The sequence below is a fragment of the Diadema antillarum genome, unplaced genomic scaffold (genome assembly GCF_040938485.1).
Source record: "Diadema antillarum isolate AM-2024a unplaced genomic scaffold, OU_Dant_1.0 scf00000035, whole genome shotgun sequence".
Taxonomy (NCBI): Eukaryota; Metazoa; Echinodermata; class Echinoidea; order Diadematoida; family Diadematidae; genus Diadema; species Diadema antillarum.
In genome coordinates, this window is record NW_027270924.1 from 2,151,008 (window position 1) to 2,169,462 (window position 18,455).

Sequence of the window (18,455 nt, forward strand, 5' to 3'; positions counted from 1 at the left end):
GGAAGGATTTTTATTTTTTGTCTATCATATGAAATTGTCCTCATCTTTCCTCATCTTCTTGTTGATATATTGATAAATCTATCTGTATATTTATCTGTTCGTTCATCTATCAATGTCTGTGCGTTGATAAGATGCATAGTGACAATTTAGTGTGCTCGGACTCTTTTTTTATGTGTGCGTTTGTGTGTGGCACTTTGGTACTCCTGATTTTGGTTTGTGCTGACTTCATTCTTTTGAGTTTGTATGCAGTATTTGCAGTATTTACAGTATTTGAACTGACTATGTATACATGTAAATTTGTGATGACATTTATACAGCTCAAGATGCTTGATGATGTATTTCATGTAGTTTGATATCTTTTTTTTTCTGCATGGCATCATGGTATGCTTCCCCTTGGGAGATGTATGTGCAGACATTATGGGGGGAAGAAGCAGTTTTATGTTTTTTGATATGTAGCAATATCAACCTGCCTAACCTGGCAGGTGGTGGTGCATGGATCAATGTTACAGGTGCATGGTTGCCCATCATCCCCCTCTCCCACAGCTTTCTCCCCCCCCCCCCCCACACACACACACAAACACACTCCACCATTAACATTTTGAATGCAGAACTGCGTTTTCCCTGCCACGCTTTGTGCCCTGCAATGTGAATGATCTCATGTGATTTTCATTTCATGCCACCCCTCGTGTGATATGAGTCCACCTTTTACAGCTCAGTTTTATTTGCAATTTTGTAATCAGCCAAGTCTCAATCCCATCGTCTCAATGATTATTGATAATATAAGGCATCATTATATAACGTTTACACAAATCCAAGATATTTCCTGTGCGCAAAAGTCATATTTCAAATGACACAAGTATTCTTAGATGGTATGTCAGCATGCATTTCAATACCAGGTATTTCTAAATTCTATTGGCATTCTTTCGTCACTTTGAATTATTCTTTTTCCACTGTAAGACGTTATTAAGTGGGAAAAAAAAGAGATGGTGATGCTCCCCACCCCCTCCGGTCCATGGATGCTAGTTTGTGTTGTAGGTACATGGTTATAGAAGTACTGTGACTGTGAATCTCAGGCTTGCCTCAAAAAGTTGTCTTGATTTTAGTGGGAGGGGGGAGGGGTTGGAGTTTCTAAGTTAATAATGGTGAGCAATATAGATATATTAGCAGTAGAGACTCCAGTCCCAAGCTTCTATTAAACAGGAGACACTTCCACCTGGACCATTTAGCAAACAAGAGACTCTGATCATTTGCGCAATATTATGCGCACATCACGAGTATGAAGCGCAATATCAGCTGCAGCCTAGTCTAGTTTCCAGACCCTTTTCCAACTGTAGTCCCTTCCACAAAATGCACCCTCCGTGGCAATGAAGTCACCATTCATGATGAAGGGGAATGCTAATGTGTGCAGGACTATCTGCTCAGCATGCTACTTCTTTCATCAATAGAGGGCGTCGATATTCTGGGAAGCAAAATAGTGTAGGCATAGTGGTCTTGAAGCAATATAGTATGTACAGGCAGATGGTCTGGAAGCCAGACTACTTGCAGCTAGGGTCCAGGGCGCGATTAATTGCCTTGGAAGCTTCATTTAGCTCCCCAGTGCTGTCTTAGTCTTATATTTTAACATACAGTGTACATTGCAAGACTTAAGTTTAGTGGGAGGGAGCAAAATTATGAGTAGGAGACTTTTTAAGATGTCTTAAACAAGAGACACACAGCTAGAGCAGGAGAAATTTCAACTCAAAGAAGAGAGTAGGAGATCTTGCAAAAATGGCCTCAAAGCCAAAGGTCTCCTACTAAAAGTGGAATATCACATAGTAAGAAGAAACTGTAGCAGCCTGATTTATACCCATTACTGTATGACCATGAACCAGGCTTGCTGAAGATTACCCCCCCCCCCAAAAAAAAAAAAAAAAAAAAACTTCATTTTTTTTGGAGGGGATGTAAGAAGGTCCCAATTAGACCCATTTCAGTTTTCTCTGATTTCTCTGAGTTTTCTCTAATGTAAAACTAATTCCCTTTCGTTTTTGCAGGAGGTGTATTTTACACTCTCGAAAGAATGTAATGAATGCTCATGTATAATCAGTCATGTCAGTCTTCAATCAGCACATTGTCATGCTAATGGTAATGAGAAGACTTTTATTTTCTGTCTGGCAGGTATGGGATGAAATTCCTTCTGCCTGCTCCTCCCAGTAGCAGGGGCGGATCCAGGAATTCTGTAAAGAGGGGGCGCCTTTACAAAATTGAAGGGGGTGCACGCACCCCTCCCCCCATTTTTTCTTTTTATTTCTTTTGTTTTAACAAAAAATGAGGGGGCGTGTCTGGTGCGCTCCCCCCCCCTCCCCCCCCCTCCCCCCCCCCCCCCCCCCCCCCCCCCCCCCCAATCTGCCACTGCAGTAGAATTGTTGAAGGTTGTGTCAGGGTGTCAGCAGTTCATGCTTAGACTTAAAATTGAGGGTAAAGAAAAAAAATAATATAAAGTAGGAAAATGTGAATTCACACACAAATGAAAATTTGTCTTATAGCTGAATAGAAAATGAAAATAGAATTAGGTCTTTTCTGACATTTTTCCACTATCCAAACACATCCCAAAACTGACAGTTGTGTGGTTTACAGGTGTTATTTCTGTATGATTTTTATCATTCATTGCTATTATTTTATGATGAGAATGAAAATTCCTTTCTTTTCTTTCTTATATAAATCCTATTTCAATCAAGTATCATTTTTATAGCAAAATGATAAGCCTTTCATTTACTAACTATATAACTGGTTCTTATGAATGACAACATATTTTAGAAGATTTTGTGTTTATATTTTTGCCTCAATTTGGCCAAGTTTTGTATTTTGTGTGTGTGTGTGTGTTATTGTGTGCACATTTAATGAATTTAATGAGTCCAATCTAATGTCTCTCCAATTAAGGATAAGCAGTAAAATCTAGACTTACCAGTTTATTGAGGTCAGTATAAAGTTTATGCCACAACATTACACCGGGACTAATGCTATTATTTGATAAATTCTACGTCCATTGGAAAGGTTCATGTGAGAGGGCTGTTGTGAATGTGTTTAGATTTGTGTGCACAATGCATTGCACCTCCCAGGCACTCTTTCAGTTGTGTGGAAAATCAGCCCCTGAGGCTTGCCTGACTGGATGTTTAATAAGCAATCACATTTAAGGCTTTTAAACAGTCCCTGTGGTAGCCATGTGGTATAGTGCCTGAAAAGCTGTCAAACCACAAAGGATTCAAACTTCCCTTAAATGGAAATACCCCCTGTTCAGACACCACAAAACATCTGTACTCGGAAACTTCATATAGAAACATAAGATCTTTATCATATAGCCTATGGACCTGTCAAACTTAACATCTTGACCAATTAGCAAAAGTATTGTATAGCTGTGCAGTTTTCATCTGCGCATGTTGTTATGGTTGCTGCTAGCCGCTGTTTGGCCCCTGTCCATAGAGTGCGTGGAATTTGACTTTCGACGAGCGAGTCGAGTGCCGGTAATGGTAACCTTTTGTGTGTGCTCACATTAAGCCCTGACCAGTCATACTGTTCATATGGTCACCATACTTTCAGATGCACACGAAAAGGTGATTGGTTATGGAGTTATTGAGTTCAAGTTCGAAACAATGCTCTGACCTTTGTTTCATTATTCAATATTTCGGTGTATGACATTTTGTAACCTGGTCAGCATTCAGACACATGAATCCATCATATAACTTTAATGCTTTGGCATTGCTTTTCACCATTTTAGTACAATTGTGTGTGTGTGTGTGTGTGTGTGTGTGTGTGTGTGTGTGTGTGTGTGTCTCAATGACGTGATAGAGAGCCATGGTACAGCATGAAAGAAGTCACCCAGGCCTTTGGGATATTTGTAATGAAATTAGGATTTTTTTTTTTAAATTCCCCAATGTGGTAGAAATTCAGACTGCTCTTCTAGGGGCTCGGCAAAGTTTGCCGAGGGGGATTATTTGAAGCCAAATCAATCTCTTCCACACCTGCCGTGTGGAAGGAGAAACTTAATGCACCGTCAGAAGAAAGTAAAGATGCTCTCTCTCTCTCTCTCTCTTTCTCTGGTATCGTCATGGAAATTTCCCAACTCCTCTGGCTTGGGTAATCTCTGGTGGGTGTTTCAACACCTCGTGAAGTTTAGTCTGAGCTCTCGTTTGTGACTGGCAAGCAAATATTGATAAATCAGGGCAATAGATCTGACCGTCAAGTCCATTATGTGAGGATTTTTTTTTTTTTTCATTTTTTTGGATCACAGACACTCTCAGGTATCAAAGTGGTGTGATGCTTAAGGCTTGCTTGTTGTGCTTATTTGTCTGAAGAAATTTTGCACAGGCATACCTTCAAAATTTGCTCAGAATTAGTGTACCTTTCCCCCACCCCGTCCCCCGTGAACATTCGTAGAAGTAATGGTTTTCTTATTATAGTAACGGTGTGTGTTTTTAACCTATCATAGGGGATCAATCTAACTTATTTCAATATGTAAGCTTTCTCCGATAATGTGTTTGTATGCAGTTTCTTCTCTTTTTTCATATTCTCTTTCTTGGAGTGTGGTGAGCAGGTGTGTCTTTAGGAGATCTGATGCAAAGCAATTGATGAATTTAGAGATTTGCATTTAGACAACATGTGCTTGACAACTAATAATCTTAAAAAGGAAGGGCCTTTGAGGACCGATGTGATGTAAGGAGATACCTCTTTTATTGTGTCTGAGTGCTTATTCTTGGAAAAAAGCCCTCTTTTTCTTGAAGTTATCTCATCTTGTTTGTAGTTATTATAGAATGAATCACGAATGCAATAAAGCTTGTCCCAGATATTGCTTGCCACTGAACCAGATTGCATTATGAGATGGCTGTGGAAGTGCCCGACATTTTGATGGCCAATTAAGTAATATATTCACCTGCCTGCCTTGTTTTACCAACAATGATTAACAGTATATGTTGTTATTGCTGTAACTGCTGCTGCTGCTGCTGCTTTTCTTTTCTCCCCTGTCAAAGATGACATTTTCAGTTTTGTTTCATGAAGTTTTCTGGTTTGTTCAGTACCATGGTTTTAGTGTTTGCATTCATCTGAGGGGGTTAACGTGACTCTCAATTGTCTTGAATCTTGTTGCGTTTGAATGTAAAACTGCAATAATATGCTGGAATGAATGGAACAGTGTTCAGTGGAATGCAGCATGCTCATATATATACAAATGATATAATGATATGAATTATACTTTCTTTTCAGCCAGTGACAGCTACATTTTGTTGCTGACACTATCTCGCCTACTAGCAAGCAGCCTGGAATTGGTCATTGACATGACATCTATTACAACTGATGATTTGATAGTTATGTGCAATATTGTTAAATGGATAGACTTGATAGTTGCAGATAACATGATATTATGTTTTAACAAATTGTGTTTTAAAACCAGAAACCAGCATTGAATTCATTTGTATTGATAGTTAAACAAGGAATTTAGCTTCAAGTTGTAGATTAATAAGATTTGAGAAGATATTTGCTGATTTTTTTTTCTTTTCCTATTGCTGATTAGTTGCCAGTGATATAAATTGTATAGTAGTAGGAGATTTGAATATACATATAAGTGTACATTTGAATATACAGGAAATATGCATGTAAATTTACATATAATTTTATTTGAATATACAATATAAATATTATGGGGGGCTAGCCAACTTGTATCAGTACCTAAGAAAAGCAGCACCCTATTGACTTTTGTATACAGCTCTCCTACTCTCCCTTCTCCCTCCCATGATATATCCCCCACCCCAGCACCCCTGGGATGAGAATGCCAGCACACTTGCTCTATGTGGGGTATCCAGGCAATAAACCCTGGTGCTGTTACCATTTTGAGTCCTACCAACATAGCAACATCCAACCCCTCTTCTTCCCACATCATCCCCCCCCCCCCACCCCGAAGAAAAATTGATGAAAAATATTCCATGTAAATGTCAACTACCCCCGCTAGGGTGATTTGTTCCCACAATAGAAAGTTGCAACAGCAAATCCCTAAACAATTACCGGCTCTAATGGTTGAAAGGGTTAGTGGTCCGAGAGCCAACTCCTCAGGGCAACTCTGTGAATTGTTCGTCTGATGGGTACTTACGTAAATGGAACAGGAGCATGCTTGCCTGGGAGCTATGTCTGTGCATTTTGTTTCTCTCTGATGTATGACTTAGTGTGCATGCAGTGAGCTTGTCTTTACTCCACTCTATGATCTAGTTGTCGTGTTTGATATGATGCTTGATAACAAGATATCATCCTGTCTGCCTTCCAGGGGTCCAGTGGTGGTCCGTCGACTCCTCAGCCCCTACCCCGAAAAAAGAAGGAGAAGAGGCGGCAAGACGGAAACGGTGACAACATCAGCCTTGGTAGCAACAATAGCAGCTCTAGTAGTCTCAATACGCAGGCCGTAAACAGCTCTGAGGGCCAGGGGGCCTCCCGACTACCCCCACCTCCCAAGGCTCGGCCTAAGTGTGCCCCGCCTCCACCTCCACCACCCACGTACCTCCACCATCAGTCCTCAAACAATTCCAACGATGTCAATCTCATAGATATCTCACCGGACAGTGCCGCAAACGACGGGGAGGTAGGACAGTTTGAGGACAACTTTACCACGTTTGACGCTGGCAGTAGTGCCACGGCAGACGGCAAACCGAACTTGGCAGCGCCGAAGAAACAGACGGGGCAGAAACTGCTGGAAGAATTTGGACTGCACTTTGACTCATTGACGATATCAAGACCCCCGTCACTACCCAGCGCCCCTCCAGGGCAGGCGGCTAGAGCTTCGCGAGCATTCACATCGGCCAGGCAGGAGCCAGCGATAAGCTCCGACAGCGCTGCATTCCAGGACCTTATGGCACCACCCCTTGTGACAGTTACCACGACAGCAAGCCCATGGGCCCCGCCCGGGCCAGCGGTGGCTTCTTCCAACCCTTTCTCGCCTCAACCAGCAGTGCCTCAGCCCCCTGTCCTCTCATTCCAGGCCCCGTTGTCACCGGCAAAGGTCCCTGCTACAGGTCAGCAGCCATCAAATGACCCGTTCGCTGACCTGGTGACCATCCAAAGAACCACCTTAAGCCCAGTAAGAAAAGATGCAGCTGGAGCATCATGTCAAGGTGAGTTTGGCAATTGTGACTTAGATGTTTATGTCTACCAATGTTTCTTTCTGATTTTGCTCTGATAAACACTGTAACTAATGGACTATCAGGGCGTATTAAAGTTCTCTGCATCCTTGGCTCTTATGAAGTAGAAACATCCTATGAGCACATACACAATAGATTTTAATATTCATACAATTTACCTTTTCCTTGAGAGGTGATTTGATTTAGACGTTCTTAATTGTGACATATTGTTATTGCTGCTTTTTCAGAACATTTTAACCACTTGTCTGACACCATCTGTTTGGTGCAGTTGTTGATGAAGAATCTCAATTAAACAGCAAATGTCTCTAGAAGATATGATTGGCAGGATTAACTTCGAGGCTTGAACACAGCAGTTTTTGCAGAGACTCCAACCCTCCCGTTTTCGACGGGAGATCTCCCGCCGAAAGCCCATTTTTGCAAAGTCTCCCGTTCTCCCGTTTGAGATTTGATTTCTCCCGCCCTGGCTCTGTGTCTCCCGGTGGAAAGGATTTCTTATTTATTGCTATCGTATGTTGAAAAAATAAGCCTTAGATAGCACCAGAGAACATCTAAAACCCTAGGAACTTCGCACACATCAACTTGGAGTCTCCCGTTTGTTAGGGGTTTCGGGCGGGAGAATCTCCAGATCAGAAGGTCCTTGGGGTTGGAGTCTCTGTTTTTGTTATCCAGGGTTTTTGGGTCCCAGCTGCAGTTGAAATGGAAAGAGTGTCAGCAGAAGGTAAAATGTTTAGAAAAGTCAATTGTAACCCTTGACATTATCATTTACGGCTTTAGGCTTGACAGCCAACATTGACAGTTGCACATCCTAGACATTTAAAGGGGGGGGGGGGGGGGGACAACAGAGAAAGAGAAAGGAGATGAACCTGCGATCCTCTTCTAAAGGTTAATCATTGTGTGTGTTTGTGTAAGCTGTAGGCTCAGTAATCCAGGGTCATGAAACCAGAGCTTGTCTGACTGAATACTGTACTGAACACTGCCTGTCCCAGTATGTTAATCCGGCCATCAGTATTCATAGCGGACGAGGATTAGTTCACCCCGCACCCCGCTTGCAGCTCACTTGTAGCTCTTTAGTTCTCTCGTATCAACAGCGCCTCCGCTAATGCGCCAATCCCCTTTCCTCGGCAGTGGGTGTGAATAAACGTTCATGCAGCTGTCCTCCACTGTTTAGCAAGCAATGCCGAGGGTCACGAGGTAGAGGGGGTGGGGGGAGGGGAGGGGGGATGGGGGAGGGGGGAGGGGGATGAATACTCTGTGGACAAAGTCAGAGCTTGTTAAATGCAATATATTGTTGTAGCTTTGTGTTTACATGTTGTTTGCTTGTTGTCAACTTGTGATTACTTTAAATGTGTGTCTCGATTTCTTGAATAATTGTAAAGACATCATTTGCAAGTAGAGCATGGGTAGATATTTGAGTGGTTTAATCCTAAACATTAGCTTTCAGTGAATACCATCATCCAAATACACCAAGCTATTGAGCCAGTGGTTTCAAGTTTACTTCACATCTTTTGAAATAAGTACAGCATAAACAGAAATACAACAGCTAAATATCATATTGTATTTTATGTTAAAAGCATAATTATGATACAATTCTAAATATTACACAAAATAGATTGAAAAAAAGTCGCAGTTGAAGGAGAAATAAACTGTGTTACAAACTTAATCGAGACTACTGGAAAAAAACTATTTTCACTCACACAGTGAACACATAGATAAAAAAAAAAATTCAGTTGCCTATGAAAAGCTTAACCATCAAATAAAATTAATAATGATATATATATATATATTTTGTAAGTCATAGAAGCATGGTTCTATAAGTTGAGGTATGATAATGGGACAGCAACGTGTAACAGCTGGCAGTCAACATATAATGCTTATTTCACATAAGTCACATGCTGTACATACATTTGTTGTATTACCCTCCGTAAGTGTGATTGCATGCTTGATCTGTGTTATCATAAACACCAAGTAACAACGCAGGAACCAGCATTGGATTTGAATGCGTTGCTGCCCATTGCTTTAGCTCAGTTGGTAGTGCTACTGCCCGGTATGCAGCAGATGACAGGTTCAAATCCCACGCCTGTTCCTTCTTCTTCTTTTTTTCACTTGACAGTTATGATTGCACAGATTCTGCATGTGATCTTTTAACCCGTTTCGTACAGGAACCTGGTGACCTGTGTATCAAATTTTATGGGGCTTTCAGAATTCAGTATTGAACGGGTTAAAGGAGGGTTCCAGTAAAAAACACATCTCTCTTACTCAACCCTCTCCGCTAACAAAGTTGAGTGTTGCTTGTGTATGTGTAATAGTTTGTATAATAGGTCCTTTATGAAACACTTGACAGTGGCAGCTTTTCTTCTTTTTTTTTTAACTTGCATTAGAAAAGTGTAAACAAGAGGCAGACAGAAGCAATTAGACTTCTTTTACAGGTGTTTGTATGTGGTTGTTGTGGAGGCTGCATAAATTCAAAATACTACTGACATTTGGAAGGCTGGGCAAGGGGCGAGTTTTAGTATTCTAACAGGGGGAGATGCATTTTGTTAATGCCATATGAAGAGAATCCTTCTTAGATCAAGCTTTCGGGGGCTTGCAGCATTTTGAATGATTTCATCGGTGGTGAAAAATCCACCGGGTATTACGGTAATCTGCACGAAAATTTTATTTTCATGATTTGCAACCTTTTACAAGGTCGCTGCTGTAGCTGTGATACCGACACGATGCTCACGTAGACAACTAATTGCCGCACTGCCCTCTCTGTTGAAGCTGAGCAGTGATTAATTGTCTCGAAAGGCAGATCATCAACAAGCATCAGACTTAACGATCAAGCCATTTATTGTATCCTTCTTTAAGTGCAGGCAGTTGAAGTCAGCTTTGTCCTGTTTCAGTGACCCAGTCGACTTTAAGCACAGATAATGCTTTTGTGTGCCACAAGTTGTGCTCAGCTCGATAACAAAGTTGAATTCCTTGAAACTTTGAATAATTATTGAAGCAAAGAAATAATAATGTAGCCTGATTTCTGTTTATCTGTTATATCAGAAAAAAAGCCTCATCTGTCATCTGATCAAAATCTTAGCTATTTAAAGCTTAGTTAAGATGAGAAAAGGAGAAAATAATCATTCAAAACAACTTTTGATGCAATATCATTTTACACTGCCGTGTGATGTGGTATGATTTGTTAAATGTCTTGTTTTAAACGGTCTTAGATGGTTCATGACATGAAAGTTTTTCACCCTAACCTGCTGTGAAAAATATACAGGAGAGACCTATCCTGCATTTATGATGAACATGGTTGTTTATCAGTTACATCACAAACTAGTATAGACACCACTTTGCAAAAGCCATACTTTTTTGGACATTTCTTTTTTCTATAGTTTTGTAGGGCTGGATATTTTATTTTCAATCCCCCCCCCTCCCAAATGATTACAGCCTTTTGAGAGGGTGAAAGGGATAGACCATTAAGGATGCATCAAAATGAAATGAATTCAAGTCTGTGGTACTAGTGCTTCTTTTTCTTTTCAGATTTACTTTTCTCTCTATCTATCCACATGTCCATCAGTTGGTGTTTCTGTCTGTCCGTCTATCTTCTTACTGTATGCCATATATCTCGCGAGTCAAATTGTACACAAATCAGGACTTCCCGACAAGTTCGCAAGAGTTTAAATTCGTGATCGTGGAGTATGGTTTTATTACACACCTTATTCATGTACTGTGTACTGTCTGCCCGTACATGTATGCAGCACTTTACATTCGTGTCGGGATCAGAGTCTCTATATTTGCGTGTTGTTGAACGTGACTCATGAAATGAAAAAAAAAAAAAAAAACATCAGAATATACGGCATATGCAATATCTATTTATTTCATTTTGCTGCAGGCCCAACAGCGTCTCACTGAAAGCAGAAAGGCTGATGGCTTTAATAGAAACTGCGGTTTGCAGCTGCTGCGTTTGGACTCCTGTTTGCCATTTTGTGAACTTGTCAAGAACTGTCTCCCCTGAACGCTCCTTCCGCGTCAGTCGAAAGGTCTAGAGGCTTTGAATGGATGACATTACAAGAACCAGCTCCCGAAAGCTTCTTCCACGTCACTCCGCACGCGATGAGTAGATGACGCTCACCACTTTGACATATGGCTTGCGGCGACACCACTAGGCTGCATCGCGATCACCTCTGCACAAAACAATCATCCAGTCATATCTATGAGGGCAGTCCTGTCGTTCGCCCACTCGGGTCAGAATGTATCACCGGTTGCCTGTTCGCTATCTGGCAGCCATTTTATACGTGCTTCAGAGAGAATCCTTCACAGGGATTGCATCTTCTCACATCTATTCCAGGTTGTCCTTCCAGTGGAACAGATGACAGCAAATAGGAATGCCCTTTCACTGGCACATGGGACCAAGTAATGAATACCGTATCAAAATGCTTCCCATCCAAAAAGACTTCTCTACTCATTGAAGGATCAAGGGACTGAATCATGCAAGATTGGATCATTACGTGCACCGAAAATTGATATATTCTTGCAATATTCACTAATCCAACAGAAGATAAGTTATGCACAACAGGTTTGTCAGAAGGAATTACAGGACCACGCAACTATAAATAGAGAACTTCTTTTAGTTCTGATGTTATCATGAAATCCTGGATTGTTGGAATGACAAATGATGTTTGGGACATATGAACCAGCATCCTAACTCAGCTCCCGTCCTGGTCTGTCGAATTATTGGTACAGGAATTGGTGTGGCCACAAAATTCCCTGTTATTTACCGAAATGTGAGACAACTTTTGTCAGTCATGGACAGATTTGTGAAAGTCACAAAAAATTTGGAGATGATAGAGTGAAGAATTATTATTTCTTGAAATGAGAACAGTTATTATGAAATCCATCAAGAATTTTAAAGTCAGCTCATTTACTGTTCGTTTTTGACATCGGATTGGTGTTGCTTAGTTTTCCTAGAAAACGGATACCTCTTACTGTAAAAGTGGAAATTTTCGCGGTGTTGAAATTTTCGCGCATTTCGCGCAATCAGAAAGTAGCGCGAAAATAAAGCACGCGAATATTTTTGCTTGCCATATGTTCCTGTAGGTGATGTCTTGATACCGCGGAATATCACGCGAAACTCTTCTTACCGCGCCGAGCGTGAAAAATTAGTCGCGTGAAAAATTAGCCACTTTTACAGTACCTGTATGGAGGTGTAAAGACTGTAAACCACAACTCAGAATCATGACATGTAGTTGTAGTGATATTTGTTACAGCCAATAATGAACATGTAAGAATAAATTCAGCTTGATGCTTGTAATAGATGGAAACTATCGCACAAGGCACTTGGATATGAAAGAACTAATTACCCTCCCCCCATAATGGGTTATTTTTTTGGTTGTGCCTAAGCAAAAGCCATGTCTTTTACCTATTAATCTTTTTGCTTGGAGGCTAGTATATAATGGAAAGCATTTATAATTAGATCCTACGATTTCAATGCCCCTATTCAATTTATTTCAACTTGAATAGCCATGTGGTGATACTGACATTAAAAGAATGTGTTATTGCAGCTACTGGGTGGACATCCACTGATACAAAATAGACCCATAGTGGGCTTTTATGATAATCACATTACTTAATGGTGTTGGCAACATCATGCGTGTCACCTGACATAGTATGCTCCAAATCGCCCAGGGTGTAACAAGACCCATTCCCAGGTACCCATATATCAGTCTCTGTTGCAATGCACTGAATTATCTTTCACCCTATCATTTGACCACTGGCTAGAAAAGGGTGTCAGGAGAAGATAATACATGGAAATATATTTGTGGTGAAATTCAAAAGATCACTCGGTCTCGTAGTTGTTGCTCAGTGAGACTATATCATCATATGATATTATCTGTAAGCCTGTGTCTTGGAAGTATATGAATTCGGACACTTTACACAATTCTTCAGAATCCTTAAATGTAAGAAGTTAAAAGAACAATAAACATTAGCAATATGATGTATGCAGATGGAGAGTAGTTATCATTTTTTGTTTTTGTTTTTTGGTATATTTTTTCATATAAGCTATTGTATAAAGATAACGGCAAGAAGGCATGGTGTTCCAAATGAGTTTGGAACAGGTTTGCACAAAGTTGTTGAACTACGCAATCAAAAGCATAGCTTGCTCCTCAACAATACCATTTTGTATAATCAATGCATATTAAGAAATGCATTATGTTGCATTTTTGTTCAGAACCTGCGGTGTAACACATTCCATGAAGAGTACCTGTAAAGAATCTAAGATACCAGAGTAATGTCAAGGTTTTTTTTGTTTGTTTTTGTTTGTTTGTTTGTTTGTTGTTTTTTTTTAAGATTACACATTCATCATGTCATATGCCTAGCTCTTCAAATATTGACCCGATTGCATTTTGGAATGCTTGAGTATTGTCTCTATTTCTTTTTTCTTTTCTTTTTTGACTCACCTATTGTCTGTAAAGTATATCTGTGCACAAAAATTTAATTTTCTGGCATTGTAGATTATTCTATTGGTAATGTCCCTGGGAAAACTGAGAGTGTGACATTGCTCTCATATAGAGATATTGAGTCAAAAAAGATCAGTCACCAAATACGTAAGATTACAGGTGCCTTGATCTAAAACTAGTCATCTGGCATTATCAATTGCATTTGATTGCGTAGTTCAACAACTTTGTGCAAACCTGAATGTTCGATATTGCTTTTATGGATAGAAAGTATCCAATAAAGATGTTTGCAGACAGAGGCAAGTGAAGGAAACGTGCACACACGGCAGCACACGGCGAACTGGCTACTGTCGCCTCACGCATGATTGCATGGATTTTAAAAGATTATATTTTTCAGTTGTGGGTGCTTTTTGTGATGAGCAAGAACTTTCTCTGAGGTACTAGGGACATGTTCTTGCAGCTCTCAAAGTTGAATTTCAGGGTTCAGATACAACTGAATGCAGGAGGAGACTTAATCTGTATATCTTCTTTACGTAATCCCTCATAAGTACAAGGGTCAACACTCACATGTGTTTCATTGCAACCATTGATTTAATTGTGTGATTTTCCCCAAAGAGAACATCTTGTGCCCAAGATGCCCCCCCCCCCCCCCGAAAAAAAAGTGATAATACCCACCACACATAAATTTACTACAATTATATCTTCAAATGAATTTGCAGGCTTTCACACATTAACTGGTGATTCTTATATTTTAAATGTATTCTTGTGACTTCATCCTTTTATTTTGTGAGAATCTTGGTTTACAACCATCCAATTGGGATATGGCAATGTCTCATTTTGTTTCATTATCTTACATAAACTCTTTCCAGGAAATTATATCTGGAAAAAAATTAAGAGATACTGCTACATTTCAGAAAGACTCAAACAAATCCATACACCATATCCTCATCTTGAAGTAATGTGGTCTGTGAAAAAGAGAAGAAAGGTTTTATTCATCTGTTTCATGCATGGCAATAGACGGAAAAAGAAAAAAGAAAAACGATGAAAGCACTTTGGAGGCTAGACTGTATAACTGAGATATTTTAGATATGTCATATTCATTATTGCACACTAGCCAAGTTTTTGCAGATTAGTAAGAGAATCTTTTCTCATTGTTTATTGAAAGGCTGTAACAAATACAAATGTCTGTACATCCACAACTCATGCTTATTCTGTGCCAACAAGAAGAAATTACATGTATATCCATGAATGTCACAATTGATTAATCGTTGAGTGCTAGTGTTTCAGCCCCCCTTTAGGACATGACAACTTAATCCTATTGCCTATTATCGTATTGATGATTCTGATCATTTTTTTTTTTGTCTTTCTTTATGTCTCCATTCTGTGTGGGTTTCACAGACATCTTTTTAAAGGCAGATTTGTAAAATAGATGATGGATTTATATACTGTTTCAAGGCCCAGGAACCTCTTTCTATTTTTTTTTTTTTTTTTTTTTTGGGTGCATTTACCTGGATTACTTATATATGATTTTTTTTTTCAGTCATGTTTCACCAGTAAGTCTTCCATATGCCCAGAAAGGTTTTGGATTTTGTGCTTGCAGTATGGAGATAAACTTTCAATGCTAACATAGATTTAGAAACTAATGTTTTTCGTAGAAATATTTAAATTGGCTGACTGGGGTATTTGGTTCCTTTACTTCCCAGGACATTGACAACATCAGAGCAGAAATTGAACCGTATACAAAGGTTTCCATAAAAGTGGGACACTTCAAAATTAAAAATGCTGAATTTCAATACTGCAATAGGCTTATCAAAATATTCATACATCAGATGTACCAAAGACAGATGGCCTCTTCAGTGGTGGATAAGGGAATATGTTTACGCTTTTTGTTTGAAGGTGCTGATGTTGTGCGTTGTTATAGCTTGCGTCCGTCGCATTGTCACCAATTGAGAACTGAGAGGGCATAAGAAATCTTGTCAGCGATAAATACCCCCTTACTCCTAAGCCCCCCCCCCCCCCCCCCCCCAAAAAAAAAAGAGAAGAGAAGAAATGAAATGAAAAGAAGAAAGAAATCACCCGTCTTGTCTGGATTGTGTTTCTAAAATAACTGCAGTATCGTTTGCGTTTGATGGCAGCCCAGATAATATTTTCATTTATCAATATTTATAGCCGGATCAGGAATCTTCATTTGAGCGTGCGTGCATGCGTGAGTGCGTGATTAACCGCCCGTAAATCACCTCTTCCATCGCCTCGACGAGTATTATAGCCATGGCCTGTCTCGTGCGGCCAACTCCTACAACGGCTTTAAACGCCACCGCCGCTGGCACGGACACATTGCTGGAAATGTGAGTGTGTCGCCGGGCAGCGCGCAAGACTTGGCTCGCCCCTCCCCGCTCGTCCGTCCGTCGCTCGTTGCTTGCAGCTAGCTAGCCAGGCAATCGATAGCGACCGTGAAGGGACTTACTTATCTACGGGGAGGGAGATGAGAAGAAAAGAAGGATATGAAAGTCAATGCGATACCTCTTGCCTAGTCAAACCCCGGATCTGTGCATTTTTTTTCTTCTGCGAATTGTTAATAGGGTGCTGAAGAGCGTGCTCATTTTGTCTAATCCCCGACCAGCCCTCCGGGTTTCGTTCGCTCCCCTGGAAGTACGTGTGGTGAAACAAGGGGATTTAGTTACTTGCGTTTTCCACTCCAAAACTATTGTTTTTACGCGGCTGTGACAAATAGGTATTTGGTGCCGCATTAACATGTCAATCAATTTGGAATCGCGGTAAACACCACAATTTCCGTTACTCTCCCAAAGAAAATAAAATAAAGTGTCATTGAACGGTGAATTTGTGAGAAATATGAGATGGACGAAAAGAATCGAAACACTTTTTGTGATGTGCTTTAATTTGAAAGGACCTGTATTTTTTTCTCCGATGCATGGCTCTAACACAAGCGGTGAAATGCATTGTCCGTGTAACGTGTAGGCCCTATGTGTCATATTTCCAGACGTTTGTCGAACTGTCAAGAATAATGTGTTACTCTTTGATCGACTTGGATAATGACGTCTAAAATAATCTGTTACTTAGCATGTGATGGGATGTTTGTCCGATCGTCCCTATCAGATCCCACTTTTTATCAGTATCATACTTGCCTAGGTGTGTTACATGAGGTGTATAGATACGATAATAATATAGAGCATGCATAATCCCGCTTTGTCAAAGGCCACTAAACATTGGCTGTCAAACTTGTTTGTTTTTGTGTATGTATGTGTGTTTGGGTTGTTGTTTTTTTTTTGGGGGGGGGAGGTGGGAGGTGTTTTGTTTCTGTTTTGCTTTTTTACCTGTATAGGCCTAAATGTCCACTGATATTTGGAATATGCTCGTTTGAGTTTTACATTCTTCAGTGTATATCAAAAAGTGATTATATTTGTGTGGAAACGATGGAATTGTTTGCGTAATGGGCACATTTATTTTGCTTTCAAGCGCTGCTTATGCACTCTATATAATACGCAAGATTAAGTCCTTCCCGTGATAATACAAGAAACCCTACCTATGTCTTAGCGAAGAGTATAAAAGTTGGACATTTCGAGTTCGCCCGTTGTAGGCAGTAACGCGTTACGAAAAAAAACATATTAGTTTCACCGCAGTAATTGAATAAACGGGATTATGCAGCACTCCATATTACCCTTTGGCTTCTAACATTTTCCATCAGATCCTGTTTGTTTCGACCTTATGGTACAGACGAACTTCGTGTAGCTTGACATCTCCGTTCATGTGTGACTTTAGAAACCTGACCAGCGGTCAAACTTTCTTGTCACCTGGATTCCTCCGTGTGATGAGTCATAACACGACCACCATCTTTTCTCTTTCTCCCCCCCCCCCCCCTCTTTCTTTTACGGAAGGTGAAATTCAAGCAATCAAAACTAATCAATTTGTGCGAAGTCGAGGCCTGTAATATGCATTATTTTCATTGTTCCCTTTTTCAATATTTAGTGAAAGTATTCTTACCCAATATAAAACTACAATGTATAGCTCTGAAACTATATGCAGAGACTCCAACCCCAAGCACCTTCTGATCGGGATTCTCCCGCCTGGAAACCCCTAGCAAACGGGAGACTCCAATTTGATGTGCGCGAAGTTCCTTGCTCTAGGGTTGCAGATGCTCCCTCGTGCTATCTAAGGCTTATTTTTTTTCAACATACAATGATATTAAGTAAGAAATCATTTCAAGCGGGAGACACAGAGCCAGGGCGGGAGAAATTTACTCTCAAGCGGGAGAATGTGAGATTTTGCCAAAAAGGGATTTCGGCGGGAGATCCCCCGTCGAAAACGGGAGAGTTGGAGTCTCTGTATATGGAGGGGGGGGGGGGGGGTTAGAATGTGCGTCTGTATTATAGGATTATATGCGCATGTTCCAGCTCCTGAAGCAGTTAAACGCAAAAAATACGATTATCTGATCGTGTGCGCAGATTTCACAGAGACGTCAACACTGCCTCGATCCATGTCGGGATAACGACGCCCGCCCACCCAAAAGATTTTCCAATGAAAACTCCGTTAGGATGCCGACGTGTGCTAATTTGGTACGTTGCTGTTTTTGTGTCTGAAAATGAATGCGCTTCATCATGAGGCGTACCACGTGGAGTTAATCCAACCAAACTTATCTCGAAATCGTGTTACTTTGTCGATAAAAAAAAAATGAGAATAAGCAGAAAACAAGTGAAGAAATATAAATCCATGGACGTGAAAGAGTGCGGGTGCTGGCAACCTAACACTTCAGTATCTTAGCTAGATATCAAAGTACCTGACGGTATGACAGAGTAAAGCGCGCTCATTATACTCTAAGTTTTAGACACATTGTGTTGCACTGGTTAAACAACAGAAA

General features: G+C 40.4%; 1 protein-coding gene across 1 annotated transcript in view; it reads left to right on the top strand.

The window, feature by feature from the left end:
- Positions 1-11,055, top strand: part of LOC139744205 (uncharacterized) — an 85,239-nt gene extending 74,184 nt beyond the window's left edge. Inside the window, exons 21-22 of the mRNA XM_071654660.1 lie at positions 6,284-7,124; positions 11,020-11,055. Coding sequence (XP_071510761.1) covers positions 6,284-7,124; positions 11,020-11,039 — 861 coding nt within the window. The 3' untranslated portion in view covers positions 11,040-11,055. The remainder of the gene's footprint in view (positions 1-6,283; positions 7,125-11,019) is intronic.
- Positions 11,056-18,455: the final 7,400 nt, after the last annotated feature.